Source organism: Myiozetetes cayanensis, unplaced genomic scaffold (genome assembly GCF_022539395.1).
Source record: "Myiozetetes cayanensis isolate MyiCay16 unplaced genomic scaffold, myiCay2020 scf3, whole genome shotgun sequence".
Taxonomy (NCBI): domain Eukaryota; kingdom Metazoa; phylum Chordata; class Aves; order Passeriformes; family Tyrannidae; genus Myiozetetes; species Myiozetetes cayanensis.
This window is the reverse complement of record NW_026087521.1, coordinates 14,440,308-14,468,076: the sequence shown is the minus strand read 5'-3', so window position 1 is coordinate 14,468,076 and position 27,769 is coordinate 14,440,308. Positions and strand designations below refer to the sequence as shown.

The 27,769-nt window shown below is 43.5% G+C and overlaps 1 protein-coding gene across 1 annotated transcript in view; it reads right to left on the bottom strand.

The window, feature by feature from the left end:
* SLC2A13 (solute carrier family 2 member 13) overlaps positions 1 to 4,062 on the bottom strand; it is a 148,685-nt gene extending 144,623 nt beyond the window's left edge. Inside the window, 1 exon segment of the mRNA XM_050325107.1 lies at positions 3,382 to 4,062. Within this exon segment, the coding sequence (XP_050181064.1) occupies positions 3,382 to 3,934 (553 nt within the window). The 5' untranslated portion in view covers positions 3,935 to 4,062.
* Positions 4,063 to 27,769: the final 23,707 nt, after the last annotated feature.

Genomic DNA, 27,769 nt, shown 5'->3' with positions numbered 1-27,769 from the left:
GCCCAAAGAGGAGCCAAGCAAAGGACGTGGCTTTCCTGTCAAGCACACAAACTACAGCAGCCAACACAGGGCTAAACTATGCTGACCCTCAGTCCTGTACCGAGTGTGGCTGGGCACCCTCCAGCACCAGGCTGAGGCCTTCAGCATTATCAGATGCAGAAGGTCCAATGACATTTATTTTCCTAGCTAAGCTCATACAAAGTGCTACCAAGCACATGCAATCCAATTTCTCCTATGTCTGAATTTTGCCCACATGTGCTGCAACGAATATCTGTCCAAATGCTGCATTCCTGACATCTGGCTCACACAAATTGCTAAAGAGTCAGGGATACCCTTGGAAAGGGGTAGGTGGGAGGGAATAATGGCCATAACCTTGCTCTTAAGTCATTTAGCCTGGAATTGTCATGAACTATGTATTCAGAAATTCAGATGTGAAAAGATCTAAGGATATTCTAAGCATATGCTGAACATGTTTTCCCATTTTATGCATTCCCTATATTTTGTATTTACACTGAGGGAAGGTGGGAGAGAAACGGAAAATAACTGTTTCCACCATAAAAATATATTTAACATTTGCAATAAAAGAGGATTTTGGGCTGTCCTTGAGAGAAGGTCTTTATTTTCCAGAAACATCTCTTTCTGTAATTGCTGAAAAGGACAGTTTTTCATCTCAAAGCGTCTCTACAGAAAACTGTAAGAAATGGACAAGACAGACAAATGAGAGATGTTCCTCATTTTAGCATATATCCTGTGGTTTTCATCCTTGAAAATTTAACTGTAGGCCTTTATAAATCACAGTCACAAGAAAAATGGCCCTTTTCTCAAACGGGCAAACTCAGCCCAGATCTGCCCTGTACCAGCAAGGACAGAAGGAAGTCCATAGGTAGCCACCACATGTGCTTTTACAGCACCACAGTACTGCCCATAACACAGTAATTCATTTATTAAATGCAAACAAACACATATTTCAGGAGCAGATGTCTTGATAGGCAATTTGCAGAGAGTCAAAGGAAAGAGACCTCAAAAATGTCTAAAATTTATACACAGTCAAGAAGTTTTTACTGGTTTTCAGATAGGAAAACATTCATAACACTACACCACTGCATCCTCACATTTTAGCAATTCACACTATCACTGAAGTGTCACATTACTGAGCAGACTTCTTACACCAACATTAGGAAGTTCTGGGTTACTGTGGGCAGTAAAATGATAGTCAGAAGCCTCCAAGAGATGAAAGGAAAAGTTCCAGTTTCTAATGCCTTCATGAAATTATCCAGGCTCCCTCTGGTGGGGAATTTAATGTAGAGATTGTTGCAGTTTGCTACATGAGAACAGCTTTGAACCACTACGGGTTTTTACTTCTTGAAAATAAACTATGTTAGCCTTGGACTGCAATTCCTGGAGTCTCTTGTGATGCTTCACTACAGCAATTTAAGGCAAAGCTCTGTTTCTGGCCATATGTTCCATCACATAAAGAGCAATCTTTGATTTAAAAAAAAAAAAAAAAAAAGGGAGAAAACATCACAAAGGAACACAGTGTCTCTGTGCCTTACAGTCCTCAGAAAATATCTCAGTTCTTCAGCTCTCCAGAGCCCCAGCAGAATCACCACCTCTGTCCCTGATGTGGACAGAGCCTAAAGAGAGATTGCTCTCCCCAGACCACACAAGAGATCTACAGCTGTACAAAAGAACAACCTCTATCTCCCAATTTCCATTTCTGTGACTTACATCTTAACTATATTAAGCCCCAAGTCTCATATCTCTCCAACAATACCAGTGGCATTTATTTGCACCACTGTAAAACAATTCCAACATGTCTATGTATGTCTCTACAAGACACACTTACAGATGAGTCAAGCAAACCATCCATCCCTTTCCTTTCTCTGCCCCTCAAGTTGTCAATGTAAACCAGTTACTGCCAAAGAACATGAGAAGCTTTACAAACACAAAAAGATGTCAAATTTGGTATTTTTAGTATCTACCACTAAATATATGTACTACATATTGCCATCAAAACTCTTGTTATGCCACCTCATAGTGAAATTCAGTTTTCTTGTCTACTGAACTTTATAACAAACGCTATTAATATTCTGCAGTCTGAACTCTTGATTAAACAAAAATAATGCAGAGGTAGCATTTAAAAAATGAGAAAACCCATCCAACTTGGGGTAGGAAAACTGCAGCCTGAAGATGTCCCTTACTGTACAGGAAAACCAGCATGAGCCCTTTCACAGATGGAGTCAATTTTACTTCTGACAGCCCTCATTATGACTCACTAACTTTTTTTCCTTAATAAAACCATGAATCGCATCACAGCAAGTGCGTGTATAACAAGCCTGAGGATTCAAATTTTTATTCAATGGCTAAGAAACAGAACTTCGCTCACTGGGGGGAAAAGAGTCTTAATTCTCAATTTGTCCTCATTCTTTTACATACGTGATCTTTGCAAGATCACAAGAAAGGTTCACTTCTCTCTTCCACCCCCCCCTTTTCTTAATACCTACTATAGTCCAAGGATTCTGATTAATCTCACACAGCCCATCTTTGATGATGAGTATAATTCAGATTACTGTCTGACAGGATGCCAGCTCAAGCTCAAGAGCAACCAAAATTTGGAGGATATAGATAGCTGGCACAGAAATCAGGCTCATGGGTTACAGTAAACAGCTGCCACGCCAAGTTCTTTGGGACAACTATAAAGTTTTACCCAAACCTACTGCTTTTGCAAGTTACGCAATGTATATAGGAAGGCAATCAAAGAGCAGCAATTCATGTTCAGGATTCCATTAATGAAATCCAAAGCCTCCCAAAGCAAGCGTCATCTCATTTAGACCAGAGAGATTACTACCTCATTTTGTCCCTGAAGCACTCCTTTAGTGCCCAGGCAAAGCTGTGCAGGGAACCCGAAGGGAGGTCTTTACAGTTCGAAAAGACAGGCGTGATCTCCTCGTCTCCTCTGACTTCCCCTCAAATGCAAAGCCTGCGGTGTGCGCGGTTGACACTGACAGACCACCCGAAAGACGAAATTGCAGAAAGGATTCTCCTCGTACAGAAAAGAGACAAGTCTCCCAAAAAAGGGTCAGGACTACACCACCTGTAAGTAAAATCGAAGAGGGCAAGCACACACACCCGGCCCTCTTGCACACCTCGCCGCGATCGCCACTGGACCCCGCTCCGGACCTGGCTCAGCCAAGCACTCCCCTCGCCAGCCCCCGAGCCCCGCACACCCCAGGGGCCGCTTAACCTTCTGCCCGCGGACTGCCCCGCAGCAAGGGTGGATTTCTGCCTCGGTAAAACCTGCCCCGGGGGAGCTCTGCCCCCGGCGGGACAGGAGCCGGGTCCCCCCGGGGAGGGATCCCGGCGGGACGGCGCGGCACTCACCGATGCCCAGCCCCACCACCACGCGTCCCGCCAGCAGCGTCTCCTTGTCGCGGGCGGCAGCCAGCACGCCGGCCCCTGCCGTGAAGAGGCCGCTGGCCAGCAGGATGCAGGGTCGGCGGCCGCACAGCCCGTTCAGGACGCCGCCGGCCAGGGCGGACAGGGCGGCGGCGCCCACCGTGCCGGAGACGAGCAGCTCCTGCCACAGCGCGTCCAGGTTGAGCTCCCTCTTCAGGAGGAGCAGCGCCCCCGACACCACGCCGGTGTCGTAGCCGAAGAGGAAGCCCCCCAGGGCGGAGAAGACCGACACCACGTAGACGAAGCCGGGGGTCTCGTCCTGCTGGAACTGCCGCCGCGCCGCCCGCTCCAGCTCGCCGCCCGACGCCGCGCTGTTGAGGCTGGAGCAGGACTCGGCGGCGATGAGGCTCCGCTCGCCCGCCGCCGCCGCCGCGCCCGAGCCGGCGGACCCGTCCGCCTGCCGCCGCCGCTTCTCGCCCATCAGGTTGCTCAGGCTCCGCAGCGTGTACTCCACATTGTCGCTGGCCTTGCGGGACATGGGACGGCCGCGGCGGCTCCCGCCCCGGCCGGGGGAGGGCAGAGGGCTGAGGCGGGCGGCTGCCGGGCTGCTCTGACCACGGTGGCGGGGCTGCCGCTGCTGCCGGCGCTGCCTGTGCTCGGCGCGCCCGCCCCTCTCGGGCCGCGCTCACACGGGTCGCATCATCCCCCCGCCGCCGGGCGGACTTGAGGGGAAGTTGCCGCCGCTCCCAGCGCCCGGGCGGAGCTGGAGGCGGAGGCGGGCGGGGACAGCGCCGAGCGCGGCCCGGCGGGCGCAGGGGGCGGGCCCGGCCCCCCCTCCGGCTCCGCTCGGTGCGCGGCACGGGGCAGGCGCGGCCCGAGCGCCTGCGCATCGAGCGCCCCGCCGCGCGCGCTCCCGGGGTGCGGGCGGGCGGCGGGAGGCAAGAGGGAAGGGAAGGGAGGAAGGAGGGAAGGAAGCAGGGAAGTGCTGGGCGGGTGGGCCCCAGGCAAGCCCGGGGTCTCTCACATCTGGGTGGGGGTGTTCCTGCTGGCAGCCCCCGCCTGAGCCCGGTGGAAGGGCCGCTCCCGGCGCGGTCCCCGCGCTGCCCGGGCAGAGCTGTCCGGGCGCTTGGCGCAGGGAAAGATCGATCGCAGTTAACTTACTAACGGGGTCGCTTGAGCGGAGACAGCGCTCAGCGTCCGCGTTTGCAGTTTCCTGAAGTGCTGGGAATCAGTTGTCCCCACTGATTCCCTCTCTGTAGGTATTCAACCCACACCTGGACGCGTTCCTGTTTAACCTGCTGTCGGCCATCCTGTCTTGGCAGGGGTTGGACTAGATGATCTCCAGAGGTCCCTTTCAGCTCTTAACAACTCTGTGACGACAACAAAAGAAAAAGGAAAAAAAAAGGGGGGGGGGGAGTTTCCAGCAGTTGTTCAGAAAGGAACCGTTTTGTTACCATACAGGAGCAGACCTTGAAGCTTTTTCTCGTGTTTACGCTTGACGTAGAACACCACGTTTTGCTAATTCCATTTTCAAACATATTTGGGATTTTCACTGGGATGATGAGCCCAGGGGATGCTGTCAGTGGGGAGAGGTGCCCGGCTCTGCAGGGCCCCGGGCAGTCTGTGCCACCTGTGCACACGGAAGGGCCTCCAGGTGCGATACAGACCTTGTGGAAAAAGCAGACACAGCACAATATTACTATTTGTGTTCCATTGTATATGTAATGGTACATATATGCCATTAAACATGATTTCTCTTCTGACTTGACTGTCTTCTGTAAAGAACATCATAATGAGGCCAGCCTCATTATGGAGAATTTTGGTGATTAACTGGATCAGTTATTCCCAACCCACACCTTGTGAGCAGTACTAGTCATAGCCATGTGAATTTAAAAATTAGATGAGGGAGCAACGTCCAACATGGCCAGCTGCATGCAGCCTCTTTGGTGGTTTGCCTCTGCCTCAAAGCAAGCTGTGACATGCTAATACTGTGGTCCAGTTAATACCAGCTCAATAATATAGTGAGCTGTAGTTACTAAAATGACTTACAATAACAGTTGTCTATGTAGTTAATCCAGTTAGAGACAGATGTGGCAGTGCATTTCAAAATACAAAATGTCAGCTTCCATGTTTGAGCATGTGAGAAGCCTGACCTAGATCAAAATTAAGTGCATTAACATTCAGTTATTTTTAATCAAGGTTTGGGTAATATGGCACATGACATTCCTTACTCTGGCAAAGACCATTAGGGGCCAACCCAGCATTAGAGCAAGAAACCGTTCCAGGTTGTAGCATCAGGAATGAAGTTATGTTGTGCTACATGGAACTGCCCCCTCAGATCTGGCAGTGCTCCACAAGCACACTGGCTTACATTTCTACAGCACCATCAGGAGAAAAGCTGTAATCTTCCAGAAGTCTCCAGACTTGCCTGACAAGCACCACACTCAATAGTTTTTTCATATAAGCCCCAAATAAAAATGCAGGACACAGTGCATTACACAGAAAGCATTCACACCAAATCCCTAGCCAGCAGGAAGGAATGCTTTCACAGAATATTGTCAAAACATCTGGCTGTCACGAAAACAACCTGTCTTTTTAACAGTCACCTCAGAAGCTGGAGGCACTCTGTATGTTACAGTTAATAGAGACTCAAGAGAGTTAACAAAAAGCTTTTATTTTTTCCATTGCTGGCCCAACACAATCACAGACATAATTTCTCATCAGATCATGCTGTCAAGTTTATCTCTTAAAAGGATTCTGTGAAGAAATGCAACAAAAAGTTCAGCTGTGGGATGCACTACACTGAAGACTGACTTCATGAGAAAGAGAGAGGATGTTTGGTTTGTAGATTTTCATTATTGTGATCATTTCTCTGTAGTACTGGATTTCATGACAAGAGCTGACTTATAAAAAATTTCACAGTAATGCAAAATGCAGTAGGTATGATTAGTAATCTAAGATGGGGGTCAAATCCAAAGAAGGATTTAGGTGGATTTTAGACATGATGTTATGCTTTCAAGAGATTAAATGTTTAATTGAAACACTGTTTAGGTTCACAGCACTGCCTCATTCTCTCCTTTAAGGTCAGTTTTCACAGTTGTTTTTCAGGTGATGTTGTGAACTAGATCAGAAAGCTAGTCCAGCTTTAAGAAACTCAATTTTTTGTGTTTCACAGAGAGCAGGAATAATCACAGGATTTTACTGGTTTTATGTTGTTGATACATGGCATACATCAGAAAATGTCTTCCAGGAAACTACTGAGACTTTGTACATGTGCCCAGAACTCTGCCAGACCTGAATAGCTGGGAGTAAGCTCCTGTCTCTTTGTTGGCGCTCAGAAGTGGGTGGATGAGTGCCGAAATCTCCTGGGGACTTCAAACCAGCCAAGAGGCACAGAGAGATGCTGTAGGTCTGTTGTGTGATAGCCTGATGGTTGACAGCCTCACCCAGCAAGTGGGAGGCCAGATTCTTGGATTTGGTTCAGCCCAGGAGGATTGAAATCTCTCACCTCTCAAGAAGACTGTAGGTTAAACGGGGAAAAGATGGATTTTTAAAGGAAATTGGGTTGTGGTGCAGACAAGAATTGTAGGAGCCATTGAGCTAGACAGACAGCGAGGGAGAAAAGGATGTGACTCTGTGTCAAAAGAAGGTTCAGCCCTATCAGTGGTGGTTATATTCTTCACATAAAACTGTGGCTGCACCAAAAAAACCCAAGAGCAATACAAGGAGCAGATCTCCAAACCAAGAATTTTTCCCATCTCAGTGCTGGGGCTTTAGTCTCATGTGCATTTTAGCAATACAGTGTGCAACCTCTTGTGTTTTTAGGCTCTAAAATAATTTCTTTTTTGTTACTGTTATGATGCCTTACATGCTGTTAAGCAGCCTGCTCTGATAGTCAATTATTTTGCCACAAATAGAGTTGCTGTGTGAGTTGAGAAATACCACTGTGCCGGGCTGAGCAAAATTGCCTGGCTGAATATGCAAAAAATGATCAGCAAATATAGTTTATAATAGAAGTTTATATAATGTCTGAAACCTTGACAAAACAGTAATAGTAGTGACAGAAACTTTTCTTACAAGTTAAGTTTGCTTGCAGGTCTCAAGGTTCAGAAACCTTTTCTCTACACAGAATTATACATTATCAGTATGCCAAAGAATATGGTGGGGTATCACTTTATACAAAAAGTATTCTCCCTGCTAAGACACAAACTCTGACCCTTGATCACATCAGTTTGTTGATTTTGCAGATATGTGTTGGTAATACAAGGTTGGGACTATAAGGAATACTCTAGTGTAAAAGAGAAAAACAGGGTCTGAAAATAGGAGTTTAGAAATAGTTTTAAACAAGCCATGTATTGCCATAAACCTTCCTTTTGTTCCAAAGTTCATCCTATTGCAACATTGTTTGGTCTCTTTGGAAAGGAGACACTTTCAGATACATTCTGTAGTTTTCTGGTCCCCATATGACATCCCTTCTCCAGCCATTTTCTCAATCTTGACAGAGTTGTTGATTTATCTGAACGTACCTATCTCTGAGCTCTCAATACAGTTTTGGTTGTTTGTAATTCTTCCAGTGTTTGCTTTGGGTTTTCCCTTATATGTACAGATCCTGATTAGACCCTACTCCAATACCTCACCAGAAGTCACCCTTCATATACATAATTTCTTCTCAATTGGATGCTGTTATGTGGGATTTTCATTCCAGGCTGTCCTGGTCTGCAACATGACTTTCAGCCTATTATTTACCTTCTACTGCAATTATGTGAAGCTGTAAACTGGGACATCACTATTGACCTCCTCTGTAAAATCTTTTCAAAATGAATGTAAATCAGAATTTTTTAGCAAAGAACCTACCAGCATCATGTGTTTAACCCTACTGGTCAAGTGTTAAGAGATAAATTGCTTAACAAGTAGGAAGACACAAGTCTTAATGTTGGAGAAGGGTGTGGATGATAGTGATTGCAGAAAGAAGCTGACAAGCTGTGGGATGACGCATTCCTTGCCTGACAGGCAGAGCTGGCACCAGTACAGCTAAGGTTGCCTAAGACGTCACATCACAGGCTCTTTTAATCCCAGGTAACTTTACCAAAGTAGTCATTTGAGCTCACATTTTGCATAATTGCACTCTCTCCCATGGCTAAATATCTGAATTCCAGCAAGCCCACTGCAGACCCATTGAAAATGCAATTGTAGAAAACACATGGGGTTTGAAGTTAAATTTTTCTCTCTATTTTTAAGATCTCCAGCTTTTTCATGCTTTAGAGCAGGGACTCGATTTTTGGCAGGAGAACAGTTCCTTTCTGCCTTTGGCTGTCAAAAGGAAGATCTAACAAGATTTGACTGAAGCAGAGTCTCGGGTAGAGTCAGCAGCAACACGTGTGAGAACGTGCTGCTACATCCAGTGTGCCCCGGGCAGCCACTGAACAGAGAGCTGTGCACTGACCTCTGCGCAGGCGTCCAGGGGTGAGAGTCGGGCAGCCCATTTAGATGCACTGCTTCAAAAATCAGGGCTCAACACTTGCTGAAAACCAGTGGCAGTGCAAAATGTGGTGTGAGAGGGGGGGAAAGCAGACTTTTATTATTGTACAATTTGTATTTTTTGCATTGGTGTATTTGCCAAGATGGTTTGCTGAGTTACAATCCTTACCAAGTCATTATTAGCCTGTAAAAGTTATAGTTACTTTAGTTATTACATGGCAGCATGAAAATCAAGGATTTGGCACGCTACCCGCACGGCACCAGGGTAACACTGCTCTTCATACGCCGTATCTTCAAACAAGCATGGGCCAACACAGAGCTGTTTGTCTGTCTGCCAAACTGAAACCTCCTCAGGTGCTGCAGGTAAGCCCAGAACAACAGGCTATCCCTCAGTCATTCCTGGGATCAGAGTAATGCTCTCTTCCAATGAGCACCTAGCATCTGGTGTACATGGAAGACATATCCAGGAAGAAGAGAACTACATTCAAAACCATTAGTTTCAGTCCAACCCCTTTTAATTCTATTGTTCACCAAACAGATCCGATTTATGAGAGTTCATTTCCCTAAAGGGTGGACAGTACTTCTAAACCAAATCCTTCTACGGATTATATAAGAGCAGCACATCACTTGCCTACCATTTAAGGAAATAAACCTGAAAAATAAATTAGAAAGGCTTTTAGGCTTATGTATGAGTGCAGACTATTCTCCGTCCCTAGAAAAGTAGAGCTTACCCAGCATGAATTCACTAGTTTAGGAAATTTTACCTCATCAATGCAAAATCTTTCCATCAAATAGAGTTCCAAGAAGTGGAAGCCATGTGTTGTAAGCAGCAGGTTAAAAGCTGGCTTTGCTGTCAGTCCTGACGCTGCACTGGCCCTGAGCAGAAAACTGCTCTGAGCTTACAAATGAAATGGGAAACTGACTGGGAAGAATTCAGTAATTGACTCATTAAGTTGGTGATATCCTTTGGATCTGACAGACGGTGAATCCGTCAAAAGTTGTTTGGTAGATTTTTTCTGAGAGAGCTGTACAGTGAGGGATAAGCAACTTTGAAAAGGAAATTGGGCCATATGAATTCCATGTGCAAAGGCAAAATACATGCAGAGAGTGTCTAAAGTTGGCTGATAGTGCCAGGCATCATTCTGGCATGTGGAAGCTGAAAACCGCACTTTCCATGGCTAGGAAAGAGGATGGAGCAGCAGCAAGCTGTGATTTTTATTTGCCTCCTTGCTTATTTCTTTCTTCTATCTGTACTTCAAAAGTCCTATTTCCACCAATGTAGATGTAAGGGTTTTTTTAATCTGTTTTGTTCTGCTGTGGTATTAAAAGCTGCTGCATTTTAAAATAGGTCCTCTGTGAAATGTTTTATGGAACCCTGTCTAGAAACTTCAACAATTCCCTGACAAGCATCATACCAGCCACAGTGATAATTTTAAATATAACATTAAACACTCATGAAAATTGCATTAATAGTGATTTTTGACCCCTTCAAAGCAGTTAATATGAGTATGTGCTAATCCATTGGGAAGGTTAATGCTGTCAGTAGGAAGTGTTGAACAGTCACTGATATTCATCACAAAGTAATGCCACTGATTTTTAAAAAGCCTCTGTGAGTTCAGTGAGGACTCTGCTTACAATCTGACACTAACTACCACATGGCCCTGAATATATCTGAAAGGTGAAAGACTGGGAGTTAAACACATGGGATATCTTTCTAGAGGCTTTCCAAGGTACCAGACTGTTTTCACTAATGATGGAAAATTTCTACACCTGCTTCCCTCCACAGCTGCAAATTATCTACCTGTATAAGGCAGATTTGAGCCATTCCATTTTTGCTTGTATCGACAGCCAGGCATTCACAGGCTTCCCTCAGGTGCCTGTACCATGATGCAGAGTGCTTGTCAATCAGGAGGAGCAGCTGCACCGCCAGGCACAGTTGCAGAGTCTCTGCCCTCAGGGACACACAGAATCTGTGGTGTGGTGCACAGAGCTGGCACATGGCCATGGATGGATATGCAGTATTTAGGAAGGACAAGTGGAGAAGAGATGGGGGCATCACACTTTACATTGAGGAGCTCCTTGACAAAGCAGTGCCCCAGTATCAAACTGGAGACAGGCCTGGTGAGAGTTTCTGGGTCAAGGAGCAGATGGGGGATGTTGTGATAGATGAGTGCTACAGACCGTGGGCTATGAGAAGGCAGGGGCTGAAGTCTCCCACTTGGAGCCCCAATTCTCACTGGGGATTTCAGCCACCTGCTTGTGTGCTGGAAGAACAGCACAGTGTTGGGCAGACAGTCCAGAAGGTTTTTAGAGTGGTGACATTTTCCTAATAGAAATGCAAGAGCGGGCAGTCATGGCTGACTGCCTAATGCTGGCTTGGCTTTCTGCTGAGGAACAGGGCAGAACTGGAGGTGAGAGGGGTCACAGAGCACAGCTTGGGCTGCAGCAGCCACGAGGTGACAGATGCAGCAGAGAGCCAGGAAGGTGAGCCACAGAGTTGGGACTCTGGGTGAGCAGACTGACTTCCTCAGGAAATAGCCTGTGGGAAGCAGCCGTGAAGGGCCCCAGAAGAGCTAATTGGTTTTTAAAGAGCATTTACTGAGAGCTCATGCATGAAGCATGAGCTTCATATCCTTGTGCAGAGCATAGGAATCTTCACCTGACAGCCCATGTGGCTAGGCAAGGACCATCTTGAGGAGCTACATTATGGACAGGGAATATGCAGGAAGCAGAAGCAAAGAACACTGCTCAGGCACTGGGGGGTAAAATCAGGGAGGTTATAGCCCAGCAGGAACCAAAATTAGTGAGGGATATAAAGGGCACTAAGGTAAAAAGACACCTGCAGGTATAACATGGGGTCCACAGGTGGATGGGGAAGACAGCACAGAAAAGGCTGAAGTAATCAGCAGCTTTTTTGCACTAGTTGTCACATGTGAATCATGCTGTCTGGCCTTTGCACATATCAGCACAGGCTGGGAGGAGAAGGGTAGTGGGGGAGCAGCAATTAGGGAGCACTGAAACATTTCGCATGAATTCAAACCCATGGAGTCAGGTGGTGGCCACTCCAGAGCATCAATATTGCTGGCCAGTGTCATGGCAAGGTCACTGTCACCATCTACAGAAAGTTATGGCAAGCAGGAAAGGACCCTGATGACTGCAAGAAGGTTAACGTTACATATATTTTTAAAATAAAGGCAAGAAGAAGGGAACTGTAGGTCAGCCTGAGGGATCTCCTAGGGAACAGGTTGTTCCTTGTTATTCCTGGGACATTTATCTGGGGGAGCACAGGGGTGCCCTGGATAAGAAGACAGCTTTGCCCTCTGTGCAAGTGGTGGTTGTTAACCACCAAGAGCACATGTGGCATGAGGAGTGCTGGGAGCACACTGGAGGACTGTGTGAGACAGTGCAGGCACGTTCAAACTGCCTGCTGGGAATGGACCCAGGAGCAACCCATCCTCAGCCATTCCCAGGCTTTGTGTCAGATCCTGTTGGCTTGCTCCAAAACAGAAGCTGAAGTGATCTAAAATTTTGCACATTTACCTTTCATGGATCAGCCCCCAAGTTCTCTCACTAGCACTACTTTATTCAGCAGAGCAAAAGAGCCTCTCTGCTGACTACGTAGGCAGCTGTAGCTCCTGCCTCAGCACTCCTGCTTCCATGCTTAAAGCAGATGGTGTGAATACTCACCTTGAGGTAGGCGGCTGGGCACGCTGCCTGTACTAAAGCATTTACTCCAGAGAACAATCTTCCTGAGAGGCGTAGCCCCACATGTAATACAGACATAAATGTGAGGTTTTGGCTTACAGAAAGCAACATATGGTATTGTCAGTAGAGACTAAAGCAATATGCACTTTATATATAACATGTTAATATGAAATGTATGAGGTAAACGGATGGTGTATTCATGCTCCTCTAAGACATCAGCAATGCAGTTTAGGATACATGGAGCTTCTAGGTCTGACAGTGATGTGTAGGTGATGCTGAGTGTGCAGCTAACACAGAAATGGCAGGTACCTACTGTTGATCAATAGCATAGGTATCCTCAATAAGTCCTAAGGGAACATAGCCAAACAGGTCACAGGGAATTATGTAAGTATAAGAGCTTGGGGAGATAACAGAACACATTAAGGACGCATCTTGAGCTCTGCAAGGACGCCGGTATTTTTCACAAGACCATGAAACTGTAAACACATTAAGAAAGTGTGAAAGGTTTGGCTACACTGAAATATGTGTGCGCTCTCAAAACTGAAGGCTATTAAACTTACATTTTTGTTGCAATTCTGCAGCTGTATGCCAATCCTTATGATAACATCTATTTCAGAGGGAAACACCTAATAAGTGGGAAATTAACTGGTCTATAGTTTTCTAATAGTAAACAGGTGGAACATTTCTAAGTGAACAAGAACTATTCAAGGAACACATTCTGGTGAATGTATTTACCACTGTTATCAATGAATGTATTTACCACTGTTATCAAAAATACAGTTCTGTGAGCAATTGGGTGGTTACTGCTCCGGACCAATGGCAAATGACAAAGTATCATCATTGTGTTGTCGATTGTCTTACATTCAGCTCTCCAAAACTGGCATTTTGAGAAGTTTTTGTTGCTAGCACTAAGGTAGGTAACATCAGAGGGAGAGAGAAGAAAAGAAATAAGAACCAGAAATGGTTAAAAAATGGCAGAGGAAAAAAATAAACCAACCTGAAGTACAATAGAGTAAAGTCAGAATTGAAAAAATAAATAGGCCTGTGGGCTTTTGGAAACTGTAAAAGTAGTGAAGATGGAAAAAAAAGAGAGAGATGGGGGGAAAAATGACCTGTGAGTAAACAGGTGCAAATTTAAGTTTAAGACACCAATTCCAGCTGAATTGGCTTAGGTCAGGAGAATCAATCAACAGGCAGCAGCCTTTAAGGCAAAAAATACCAAACATCAATGATATTTGGAAAAAAAAGGAGTAAATAAGCAATTGTTTATGGCACAATGCCTCCCTCTAATCCCTCTTGCTGTTGAGATGGATACTTCTTTAAAAGCCAACAGCATTTGTTTATTTGTTTGTAACTTGATGGTGAAGCTGTGTATCAAAGAGCTTCCAGGCTGATGTTTGTTAAGAAAAACTTATGCCGAAATACAGGACAGACCTTTACTAAGCTTTTTTGCAGTGGGACACAGTCCAGTTGGGTGTTTTTAGAGCTGCCTCCAAGTGTCATCCCCACACCCTACATGTGATTGTCCAGTAGGATCTGTCCCAAACCTTCGTGTGAGTTGTGCCCTTTAAAAGGCACAATTCAGCTGTTTGCTCTCTGGAGTTGTACCCTGGCCCTGTCTTTCTACGAGACAGGGACAAGAGGAACAAATGGGGTTCCCTTCTACTTGGAACCTTCTTTCTCTAAGCATCACCAGCCTTCACCAACTCAGATAATATCGTGCCTCGGGAAGAGCATTTATTGGTGTCCTGCCAGCTTGAGAGTTCAGCACATGCCTGAAGGCTGCAATTGCTGGCCCAGTGCCCACGTACCCTCCTGCCTGGAGCCAATGCAGAGCACATGGGAGCAGATCAGCTATCCCAGCAGCCATCTGGGGGTGAAGACTTACATGCTCTTGCACCACCCCTTAATGTGGGTTCAGAGCTCATTGCAGACAGGCAGCCCACCCGGCCTGTGCACATGCAGCAAATCCCTCCATCCTGGGCATCCTGCCTGTCCTCTCCAGTCCTCTCTTACTGTGGGAAGAGGTTAGGGAACCAATAAATCAGGAAAAGCTTGGATTTCTGCAACCATTGTCATTCATTATGGACACAGAAATAAAGCCAGGATGGGCTTGTTTCCCATGAAGACAGCTGCAAACTGGGCTCTGACTCCTCTACAGGGATCAGCCTCCTCACTACAAATGCCTTCCCTCAACTACTGCATCTTCCCAGTCATGTGCAATTTGGTCCCTGCAGACCAGGCTGTCTGCTGCTCTCCACTCAGAAATGACCTCTCTGACAATGCCATTTCTCCCTTTCCTCCAAGCAGCACATTTTACATAAACCAGTGTGCTGACAAGTTCTGTTTGAACAGGAAATATTACTTCAGCATCACAATGATCTTTGCATTTTCCTTAATAATCTTGTTGTGTATATAACACTCCTTTGGGGCCAGCAGAGCCTCAAAGCACTGCTATTTTTCGAGCAAACAGCAGTATTAAAAGGCTGATCCTGCCCTGAAAGTTTATAGTTTAGACAAAAAACAGAGATATGGAAAATGGAGTTTGAAGTCATATTAGCTGAACTGCCCTCCTTACTCCCCACCAGGGAAGTAGAAGGGAAAGTAGATAGGCTGTGAGATGGATTATTTTTTTTACAGAGATACTGATTCCTCAAATTCATTAATAAAAAAATGATCAGGGAAGAGAGGCAAAGCATTGAAGCGCTGCAAATTATACTGGAACTTTCTGTAGTACTAATGCATCAGTGCCTATTATTTGAAATTTCTGCATCAGTTATTTGAGAGTTATATGAAAGGACAAAAAAAAATCATGTTAGTCATCAAATTTTCATAACTGGTTGGGTAATAGAGTTTATCAGCCTGGATCAAAGAAAGTAACTGAGACCTAGGATAAGAGAGGAGATGAGAGAATCCTCCTGAATATGGGAAATCTTCAAGAAAAAGAGTTACTAGTGAAAGAAATAAACCTTTTAAATAGAATACTGATATGTTTTAATGGGGGAGGACCTCAAATGAGCAAAGGTCTTTCCTCACAGGTAAACTTTGTCTGTGGTCATCAAAGCTGCCAGTGCCAGCCTCTTCCTGGTGGTGATCCTAGGATCACCACTCCTTACTCAAGGAAAAGATGTTTGGGGTTGGTGCCCTAGGATGGGACCTGTTTCTATGCCCTATTACACTGGATGTCCAGATGGAAATCTTCTGGATGATGATTCTATGTGCTGAGATGCCTGTGTGGGTACACTGCTATTCTCTGGGAACTTCTGTTCCCTCTCCCTTTCTGATGCAACATTAAGAACCAACAACCTGTTCTAGCTTTACTTTCTAATCGGTCAGCTTTGTGTGTTGGACCATTGATGAAAGGGTTGTAGTCTCCATTCTAGAAAGAACTGGACCATTCCCTTGAGAAAACAAATGAGCTTATGAAAAGCACCACAGCAGACCTGTTGCTCAGGAGCAATACAATGCCTCCTTGATGCCACATTTTCTGGACTGGGGCATACTCACACCAGAGTCATCTCATGAGCAGCTGAGAATCTCTCACAAGTATTTGTAAAAATCTTTTTTTTCCTCAACAATTTTTTTCCCCTGGAAGGTTTTGTCTATTTTTAGACATCACAAAACAGACAGCTGATTTAAAGTCCTCTTTTCTAGCCAGCAATGATCATCTCTTGAGTCCAAAGCAAAGAGATAGCTGGTCTTCCTTGTCCCAAGATTGTAAGAATTGGGTATTTGGTTACTGGCATGGTCAAATCAACATATTTCTTCTACCATTTTCTCCTTGGAAAAACATACTGACATTTTCAGGAAAAATCCAGACTGAGACAAATGACAAACTGCAGTCTAATAAAGTTATAGCCATGTCTTATTAACAATGGGCAGCACTGAACAGCTTTAACTGTTGCTGGCATCTGAAGAAGTGAGAGTAAGGCCGTGCCACACGCTGCAGCTTCAAGCACATATATCTGAACTAGAGCAGGGTACACCCTGCCACCCGAGCACAGAGCCCTAGTTGGGCTAGTTTGTCATCCAGACAGAGGTTTCATTAATGTAGAACATCACACTAATGAAGCCATGTCGAACAGGCAGCCCAGGTACCACTGAATCCCTGAATATTTAGTAGCATGTCTGCACACTTTTGGCTTCCATTTCATTGCACTTCACGTAAGCCACTCAATACACTGCAACTTCATATAGGCAACATGAGGTATCTTCTATTAATAAGCCTTACCTGAAAATGAAAACAATTGGTCCTCAAATTTCCCTGTGCCAGCAGAATAATTTATTAATTAATTTTGTGTCCCCAAACTGTCTATATTTGATGAAGCACAGTAAAATAGTTGCATAGTGGATTACCTCTGTTGTAAGCAGTGGTGTTACTGCCACACCAGAGCTGTTCTGCAACAGAAATTCGTCTTGGGGACTGATCCTTTCAAAAATTCAACCAAGAAGTCACAATGGCTTCAAAAGATTCTGCTTATATGTATAAAATATGTAAGGTTCAGATTTTCTGATTTTTTTCAGGGTTTTTCAAGGAAGCTTGTAAATGTTCAGAAATACACTTGGATATAATAATGGCCAAAGAAGATACTGCTTTAAAGGAAAGTAGTAAGTTATTTCATAAGATAGGCATTCACCAAACAAAACTAGACATGAAGGCATTACACTTATGTTGAGAGAAAAGTTACAGCAACAGATCCTTGGGGAACGGGAGATTGGACTGGAGTGGGACAGCAAGGCAAGCACAGTCAGTAACGTCATTGCCAAGGGTGCTGTCCCCCAATACCTGAGAAAGATGAGTAAAGCAGCTTGAGTGACAGTAACCACAGCCAGCCAAGGTCCACAGAGTCAATCCACCAGTTTAAACAGGAAAATCAAGTCAACAAATCAGTGTCAGGATCAGGTCCAGTGAGGCAGTAACCAGGGCAGCCAAGAGTCACTGATGGCTAGAGCAGTTCATGATAATGATGCTGATCCAAGGTCATGCCGAGAGGTCAAGTGCAGAGTGAAAGAGGATGTGGACATGGCTGTGACAGCTCAGGCACAAACAAGGGCAGGGACATGAGCCGAAATGCAGCTCCAGAGTGAAGGAGGTGCTACTCACAGCTTTGTCACACAACTCACCTAAACACGATTAAGCTTAACCAAGGTTGCATGGAGGCATGATGTGAGCACCAACTTTGAGCACAGGCAGACAATCCTTGAGTGTGCTCAAGGGCCTGACTTCAAGAAGAACAAGGCGGAAAAAAAAAGTAACTGTGTGATTTAGGTCCTACTTGTCATATATTCCTAATATAGCTGCAAAAAGAACTACTCAAACATCCTTCAGATGGGACTCAAAGAGCCAGGACTGAAAGGGAAGGAAGCTGCAGGTAAAGTGGAGATATATTTTGTGATTAAAGTGCACACTCCTTTAGTTGCAGCATGTGGTAGGACCCTTCTGGCTTTCCCAAAGTCAGCTGATGAAGGTACCAAATAGCTTCTCTAGGGTGACCTGAATGCATTCTTGTTGTTATGGTCTGGTGTCTGAACCTATATATTGCTCTAAAATCTATTGCTGAAGTTCATGTGATGAGTGGTTTTAAATTTACCACCATTTTTGATACTACACAAGACTATGTCTCAATGAAAGTCAATCTCTTTTGGGATTGGCCTTTCCTGAACAAAATGCTACAAGACAAATGTAAACTTAATTATCCGCCAGCATCCCAGGCTACTAAAACAAATTCCAAAGTGTGTCAGCAGTTTTGTTGGCTAAGTTCTAGAAACTGTTTCATAAGGGATTTTGAATGTGTAAACTGCTATAGATCCTGTGAGCTACCATCCATTACATTCAAGGCTTGGAAAACAGCAACACCAATTTAAAGAAAAGTGGTTACAAAGTTTTGACTGTGAGAGGTAACATTTTTTCTGACTAATAATGTTGACACTAAAGTACTACTAATCCTCAACAACATTTGCCTTCTTGGTTCAATATAAGAAAGTGGTGCTACCGCTGCTATTTTGATATCAACATCTGTCCATGCCTTATGGTGATTCTGACTTTAAAAAGAAAACCAACCTAGTGGATGCCAGATACTGGGATGAATGAAAAAACATTAAAATCTGATTTTAAATTGCAATATATGAAGAAAAAGTGTCAGGTGAAGTAATTAGCTAAAAGAAATGCTGTGAAATTCTGAAATGTTATTTACACATCGGTGAATTTGGAGTGCAAAGCCCCAAGACTTTAAAGTCATGGAAGTTATGGAAGCCATGTGGAGGTGTGGTGGGTAAACTAAGCATTCTTAGTTAGGGAATGCACAGCCAAATGCCAGAAGAGGCAACTCTGCTCTTTCAGGCCTCCTTGCACAGAGCAGTGAGAGGACTTTTACAATGGGTAGAATACCATTAACTTTTTGGAAAGCTGACTAGTCTCATTTTAAGTCCCTAGACAGTGCAGGTGTGCCAGCAAATTTGCCTCTCATGGAGAAATCTTCATTTGCTAGATTGTAGCTTCCAGCTGGAAACTATTATGCTTTTGTCTAAAACACTGAGGAGTTTGTCACTTCTCGTTCCCACATCAGCATTTATACAACATCATCAATCACCTTCAAAGGTGAGGAGATCATACTTCTTAAATTTCATATTGAAAGATTTATTTTACAGTTTCTTATTTCTTCTGGCTTTAATCATGGGCAATGACACAGTTTTCAGTTGATAGACATGGCTGTATTTATTCATATATAAATGTTTCTCCACTACTACATTTCTGTCTTAAGATGACACTGAAAATATGTTGGGAGTCAGCATAGCCAAGAAGCTGTGAATGGGTATGTACCTATAAGAAAATTTTAAGATAATATTTAACTGTGAAGTAAGGTAGCAAAAACATGAGGATCAAGCAGCCCTCAATGGGTATTCTTGAGCCTCTATCCAGCAGTTTGAATGTCCTATTGAAAAAACAGAGCATGGCATTGAATATCACACCATTGTGCCCAGTAAGAGGCACCTGACTGTAAACCTTTTTCTTGTGTCCTTCACTTCACCATTTAAAACAGTTGTTTTGAATGAGAAGACGAAAAAAGAATCAACAGAGTTCAGGGGGAAAATTTTTGTTATTATGAATCAGCACTAAGATTTGAAGCCTTGAACCTCTATCATCACAACTGACAGCCTTCAAAACTAGCTGTGCTGGCTGGTTGTTAGCATAGCAGTGCTGTATGGAGCTCTGGCTGCTCCCAGGGGCTGGGAGGGTGACAGCTCAAGACAGTGCCCCAGGGCAGGCAGGCAACAGAGGTAGGGCCTACTTGTAAGTTTGGCTTGGCTTTGGGGGTAAGAAGGATGTGCTACACCTATAACCTATACCTTTGCCTTAAAGGAGACCCCTTCCACACTGTGTCATTTTCCTTCACCTCATTTGGTACAGCTGCTGTGACTGGCAGGCTGGGAACAGGGGAAGCTGAGCACTTGTGAGACATGCAGCGCACTCCTGTGCGGTTGCTAAAATTATCCAAGGGACTGAAAGAAAATGGAAATAGCAATTAACAGCTTATGGTTCCCCAAATGCTGATTAGAATTCTGTGTGACGCAGAAGAGATACTCCTGAAGCCCAGTGCATCTCCCCTGCTGGACATCAAAACCCTGTTACAAACTGAAGCATTATGAGGGTTTCTGAAAGAAAGGCAGCAACAGCCCTTAGAATTTATATCTATTGTTGATACTGACATTCCCATCTTTACTCCTCTTCCTCCACCTTCCTTAGTAAAAGGTTTAAAACATTCAGTGTTTGAACATACAAAGCATTATATTTACACTGAACTCACTAGGATTATCCTTTTGTCCAGCCACAGCTTCAACAAGGGCTCCCTGGTAACAAGCTTTCAGACAGCAGAGAACTCTACCCACAGGATACAAACATAAGCACCTTCATGGTACATAAACCATCTTCCTAAAGAAGCCTTTGTGGTGTGTTCAGAAAGCAGAGATCTAGATCTTGCACACAAGCTGAGGGATCTATTTCAAATCACAGGACTCTTGACCTGCTGTTGTACAGCCTCTTTTATAGCAGGTAATTTCTAACTGACTGCTTTGAATCCTGTTTTGTCAAACAACTCAAAGAAGGTGATTTGACAGAGTAACACCCTCTGGTTGGTTTGCATTCTCTCCAGCTATTCAGAGCTAGCACTTTGCTGAACTTACAGTTTCCATACTTCTTAACCTTGCTCAGCTTCTTTTAGGCAGCTATTAGTGACAATTAGTCCTTGTCAGCCTCAGGCACAGACCCAACACCTACCATGCATCCAGATGCTTCCTTGTGCCTTTGTAGCCATTTCTACCTCCCACAAGAGGCTGACAGACACAAACACTGCTCACATCAAATACCTACAAAAATGCCTCGGGAGGAAAAATAGGCTCTCAAGTAACATGTTTGCAGTTTGTGAATAGTGAACAACACAAAGAGAAATATCAAGTATAAAAGAAAAGCCATGTTTCTTCTCCCATTTTCAATTTAATTTTTCTTCAAGGGAAAACTTTACAAAGGTTGCTTGCTCTTAAGTATGCCCCATGAGATATGGATTGTCTATTTCACCCCAAAATTGTACTCTGCTTTCTAATTGCCTCATCTTCTGAACATTGGGAGCCCAGAGAAATAGAGGCAATAATATGACACTGCTTTATGTCCCAGCCTCCTGGAAACAGAGGAAGACTACTGGTGAGAGGAGGGGATGTCCTTAAGGTCTTATAGGAGCCAGTGGTTGATCCCCTACAGGCAAATGTCCCAGGGAGATACTGCTGGTGACACATGAAGAACACCAGCCAGGCATCTTCATCCCAGGGCTTCAGGGCCTGGGTCTCCCTCTGGATGCTCCTGTATGCTTCTCCATTGCAATGCACCTTCCAAGATGCAATACTGCCTGGCCTTTTGCCATTTGCTGCATTAATATGAGCATTTCTGTAGAGGGGACCCTATGAAAGCAAGGGTTTTAAGCCCTGTTTGCAGCTTTCCAAAAGGAGCATGAATTCACATGCTGGAGTCAGAATCATTTCCAGGGCATTTCAGGGGCCTGTGCTTATTTCATTTCTGGGAAGCACCATCAAGACCTGGCCTCAAGAGCAGGAAGATGCAAAAGGAAAATGGCTGGGACAGGGGTTTGCACATTGCAGCACTGAACAGCTGTTGTGCAGTTTGCCTTCTGTACCCAGAAAGGCAGTAAAGTAAGACACAGGGCACCATTCTGCCTCCATGCAAACCTTGCCAAGCTCTTGTCTCAAGCAGAGTTTGTAGCCCCATCCTCCACATATCAGGAAGGAAACAGCAAAGAGTGGGAAGGAACACAGAAGAGCAACTGGAATGATGAAAAAGAGAGATCAGCTGCTTTGCAAGGAGAACTAAAAATGCTGAGGGGGCATGCAAGTAAAGCTTAGAAAATCATGAAGCAGGGGAAAAGTTACACTCACAAGTTATCCACCAAATCCTTCAAATATCAGAACTATAGATAACTCACTGAAAATAGCAGGGGATCAGTTTAGAATGTATAAATTGCTTTTTCTTCCATGGGTTGTAGTGAACTTTTGGAATCTGTTGCCATAGAAAGCTGTAGAGGCAAAAGGTTCAAGCAGGTGTTGTACCAGATCCTGGTCCATAGAGAGCTGATGAAGCAACAGACCAGGACTTTCCCCTCTAGCATTCCTCACACAAGGAATGTGGGGAGTGCAAGTGGAACGGAGGCAGAAAGCAGCTAGATTTGTGTGTTCTCCCTAAACAGCATTTCCAATTGCCACCTTCAGAGACCGGTCTGACCCCACAGTGCATTTCTTGCACTATTGGAAACCCAATGAGATTTCCATTAGGCTTTGACTGAGTCCTACGCAGCATCCAATAACAGCACTTGTTTTACAAACACCACTTTTTTGGGGGTTAGTACCTGAGAAAATACTGTATTTGGGCAGACAGCAAGTCCTCAAATAGTTGTTTGTGGCTTTCTTAAACTCAACAGTTTTTGAAGTTATTACACCAAGAAAGTTCATCTGTAAAACAAGAAAAACAGACTAAGCTGACATTCAGGGTTACCTACTCTGCTCAAGACAAACCAGTGATGAAAGATATATTAATCCCACTGTGAACTATATTGTAGTAATATCAACCCAAATATACTCTCTGTCATTGCCCCCTTCTCATCTCAGTTTACTGCATCAGTTTCTCTTTTACCTGTTGTTTAGGAAAGTGGCTGACATGATCTTTCAACCAAGTCTACTTATTTTGGGCTTTAAGCAAACACCTAATTTAGACGAGGAACCTTATCTTCTCGGTCCTACGCCATGAAATTGTTCTTCCATGGGTCCTTTCATCACCCAGTAGGGTCTGAGTTTGGTTTATTTTTTGTTATTCTTAAATTCTTTCTCTTACTCCTCTTTTTAGTAGTTGTTTGTCCTTTTCCAGCCTTGATAGCCACAGGTCCCAGGCTTGTCAAGCCCAAATACCTCGTCTGTCTGTACCACTACAGAAACTCCTTTACCTTTCCTTTCCATCTGATCCTGTCATGATGCTTTCTCACAGCCCTCTCCCAGCTATGTCTGTCTGGCTGAACCACAGGCTATGGCCAGAAGCTACAGTTCGTATTTCAGATCTGGTGCTCCTTTGCCTCAGCAGTGATTAGTTTAGCCTAATGCAACCACATTTGCAACTTTATAAGGACAGCTCATGTTCTGATGCATGTTCCTTTGTGCCCAGAGACTTGCCTGTCTTTAATTGAATTTAGAGCCAGAGAAATATGTTTATAAACAATGTAATATGTTATAAATATATTTTATATTGAACTGAATTTGTATTTCGCTCTCTGGTAATGTTTACTAAATGCTAACTTTTATAAATATCATAAACCACACATGACATAAAAAGTAATAAAAATAGAGACAAAGGAAAGTTAATCTCTCAAATAAAATGTGAAGAAACACAATGCAGAACCTTAATTCAACCTTATTATTTATTTCAAACTGCCCAAGAGGTCCACCCTAAATTGCCTGCATTATTAGTTGTCACTGAAAAAGTTGTTTTCTATTGTAACTATGGTGGCCACATCTGCAAACCCAGATTTGGAGCGAATGTTAATAATCAGTCCTGAAAGAAAGTGAGTTTAGTCACTCTCAGGGCTACTTGCAAATGTGGAGATTAAACATGGCATTTAATAAAGAGGTACAGGGTTTTTTCCTATAAGCTCAGCGTCACAAGGAAAGTTTAATTCTACAGTTGAATTGTCTCAACAGAACATTATTAAAATTTCATAGTACATGAACCAAGAGATGGACTTAAGTCCTGACAGAGCAATGCTTGGTGTGACAAGCAGTCAGGTTCTTAATAATATGGAGCCCCATGTGCTTTCCAAAGTATGAAACCAATCCAGTAAGTGCTTCAACTTCCACAAGGTTTTTGGGTAATAACATTCTGTTAATCCAATCATTTTACTTTTACACAATACTATTTGTCAGATATTAGAAACTGGCCTTGAGAAAGCCTTTAATTGGGATTTTATTTTAATCACATGACATTTAAGAATAAAAGATGTGAAATAGTGATTTAAAGCAGCAGATGTGGGCCTTGCAGGAAAGCAAACCCTTTTTAAAAACCTAGCTGCCTAGTGAGAGGGTGATCAGCTTTTCAGAAGTTTAAGCTAAAACAGCAAACTAAGGAACTCAAAACCCAGAATCTTCCATTACCTACTTTAATGCACAGTCATAGCCTGAGCTAGTTTAAGTGCACAGGAATTATGTGTGCATCATAAATCTTTTCCATCTCATTCCAGAGCTGATCATTAAATGGGGGGAAAAAAAATCATTTCCTAATCAAGACTTGGAAGATGATTCAAAATCAGGTTTCACACTTCTGATATACCAACTGATGTGGGTAACGTTTAGCGTAAGATAGCTCTTAGATTTTCACTTGCAGTTCTTTAATAGGTTTTCTTCTGCCACTGACAGATATTTTAGATTATTTTTAAGCCTTCAAAATATGCTATTAAGAAATAAGTCTGACAGCAGGTGTAGCAAAGAAATGACAAAGCTATGTTACACATTAATGGAGATAGGTCTAAGGTCACACCTTACTTTGTGCTCTCATGCCTCACAGTGCAATGGTTTAGGAAATCTGAAAGTAGAAAAACTAAAAGAAAAGAATATGGAATATGAAATGCAGGTCATGGTAGGATAATTCTTCTGGGTTTTTTCTCACCTTCATAAATATTCCAGCCATTTTTATGCCAGTTCTCCATCTATTACAGAACAGATGCAATTCACCAAGAGAATAAGGGCTGTATATTGCCTGTTAAGATGGAAGAAAAGACCACAAGAGCCGTTCTTGCATGGCTGTAAATCACAGGGCTTTGATATGAACTGTACAAGTCCTATCAAACATATGTTACAAACCACCTATGTATGAAAGGAAACAGGAGGAAGAAAGGAAAAAAAGTATTAGAACCTAAATTTCAGTGGTCTCAATTACATTTTCATTTTAATATTTCCTCTTGTATGTCCAGTCATATTTTGTAATACTAGAACAGAATGCTAAAAATGGATAGTTTTCTGTCTACAATCAGTGGGTGACAATATGAATATTGAATATCTGACTGGATTGTTCAAGATAACCTCTACATCAGCAAAACTAGCTGTGTGTAATTAATGGAAGTCTGAGGAATAACAACAGCTGCACTCCAACAGATTCATAATCTGTTGATAACACCTGAACCTAACAGCAACAACCAAAAATCAATGTGACTATTGACAATGTGATTTGAATTTGACCTAACAAGAATAGTATTTACATAGCATCCAAGAGACTCTTAGTTAAACCATGAAATCAAAAAATTACCCAAAAGAAGCAGTGTATTTCAGAATATGTTGTGCTAATGCATTGTAAACATCTTGCTGTTCTCTGTCCAACAAGTCCTGTGAAAAAGTACAGGCTTCACTATCTGGGGTCTCGCTCAGTACGCAACTAAAAATCCATCAGTTTATATATTTTGAATATCCCTGTACCAGACCTTAAACTGAGAGCAAAACACCTCAGATGGAAAGGTGTAGCTTTCCTTTTAATACTTTATCCATCATTCTCTACATGACATATGCAACATCTCCACAAGTACTGGAGTCTTTCACAACAAAAGGATGATTTTTTACTTTATTTCCATGCACTTAATCAAAAGTCCCACCTGAGAACAGATTCACCAGAAACATTTCAAGCTGCAATAGGAGCCAGAAAAAAGCTCCTGCACAAATGCAAATAGGGGTGAGTGAAGCAGTTACCCAAACTTAGGAATCTTGTCGTTTTATCTGCTTGGAAGTGGTTGCTTTTACAACAGTCAGCATTCAGCTGCAATTCAATCAGAAAGACTATAAAAATATTTAGAGTGGTGACAGCTTCAGATTCAACAGATACAGGAATTCAATGTCTGTTTGAGATATATGGTTGCAATTTCAGCTGTGAATGTTGATGCAGATAAGACTATTGCAAGCCAAATATCATCTTACAAAAATTATGTCCAAATAAGTTCATAAATATCTCAGTTCGCTCACCCAAATTGAATTATATCCTCTGTACAAATAGTGCAGTTAGTAATGATGAAGATGCTTTCATCAGCTCACTGCTAAGGCAGTATACTTCTGTGCTCTGCATCACTTCACAATCTGCCTCTTAACCCTAACAGGACAAATAATGCTTGGTTGATAGGTAAATTCACAACTAGCGAAAGAATTAATTTAAGAAACCACAGGTTAACAACTGTCACCTGAAATTCTCCTCATTTTGTGTTAGTACCAATTGTGTAGATGACGTACCAGAACTCATCTACTGATCGAATGAGATTAAAGACCTCTGTTACAAACCGAGAGCTTCCTTCCATTAATGGGATAGTAAGGAGGAAGCCTGTCCAGTACAAACAGGCTGCAGAATTTGTGTTATTTTAATCCTCCCTACACAAAACCACTCCACATGTACATGCACCCTGAAGCAAGTCTGGCTGGGAGCCGCTTGCTCTCAGTATTCAGTGGGGTTCAACATATTCTGCAGAATAATTCATATGACAATTCTTACAACAAGTAACTTTGCAACAGCTTAGAAGGACTTCCAGTTTGCTTTCTCCTTTTTTAAAACAAGCGATAGTGTCGTGGTTTAACCCTGGCCAGCAACCAAACTCCACACAGCTGCCTGCTCACTCCACATCAGTGGGGTGGGGGAGAGAGTCCGAAGAATAGAAGTAAGAAAACTCGTGGGACTATTTAATGGGTAAAGCAAAAGCCATGCACACAAGCAAAGCAAAACAAGGAATTCATTCACCACCTCGCGTGGGCAGGCAGGTGTTCAGCCATCACCAGGAGGGCACGGCCCCCTCACACTCAGTGGTTATTGGAGAACCTTGGGTCAGTTGGAATCAGCTGTCCTGGTTGTGTCCTCTCCCAACTTCTTGTGCACCTCCAGCCTCCATGCTGGTGGGGTGGTATGAGAAGCAGAAGAGGTCTTGACTTTGTGTACGCACTGCACAACAGGAACAAAAACATCTCCGTGTTATCAACCTCGTTTTCAACACACATCCAAAACACAGCCCCATACTAACTGCTGTGAAGAAAAATAACTCTACCCCAGCCAAACCAGCATAGATTGAAAATACAGAATTACTTTCGGAAATAGAAAACCTCTTACTCTTCCTCAGAAAAAGTAATTACAGTTGATCTGAAAACACTGTAAATTGAAAGATTGAGAAGAATCTTTTCTCAAGTTTTCTTCACTGTCCTGGTGAAGTCAGATTAAGAAATGAAACCTCTTGCCTATCAGAGTCAACTCTTCTATCCATTAAAAATATGTTGTTTCATTACAGAGTAGTTTGGCAAGTAAAGGAATCCTATTTTGGCATATGTGGCCCTAAATACTACCATCAGACAGACACGTCTCAAAGACTTTGTCATAGTTCTGATTTTAGCAAGGAATTTTTCTTTCCCTTCCCCCTGCCGTGTGTGTGTGCTCTGTATATGGGCCATTAGGTGAACAAAGGAATCGGCCCAGTCCACTAATGGCTGAACTTAGTCTCCTTGACAACGAAGGGGGAGGAGTTGTGGGGGGTTGGTGTGTGGCTGGAAGGAGGTGGGGAGGTGTGGCTGGTGTGTGTGCCGGTGAGGTCAGGACCTGCTGCAAGCTGCAGAGCTGCCGGGTTTTCTTCTTTCT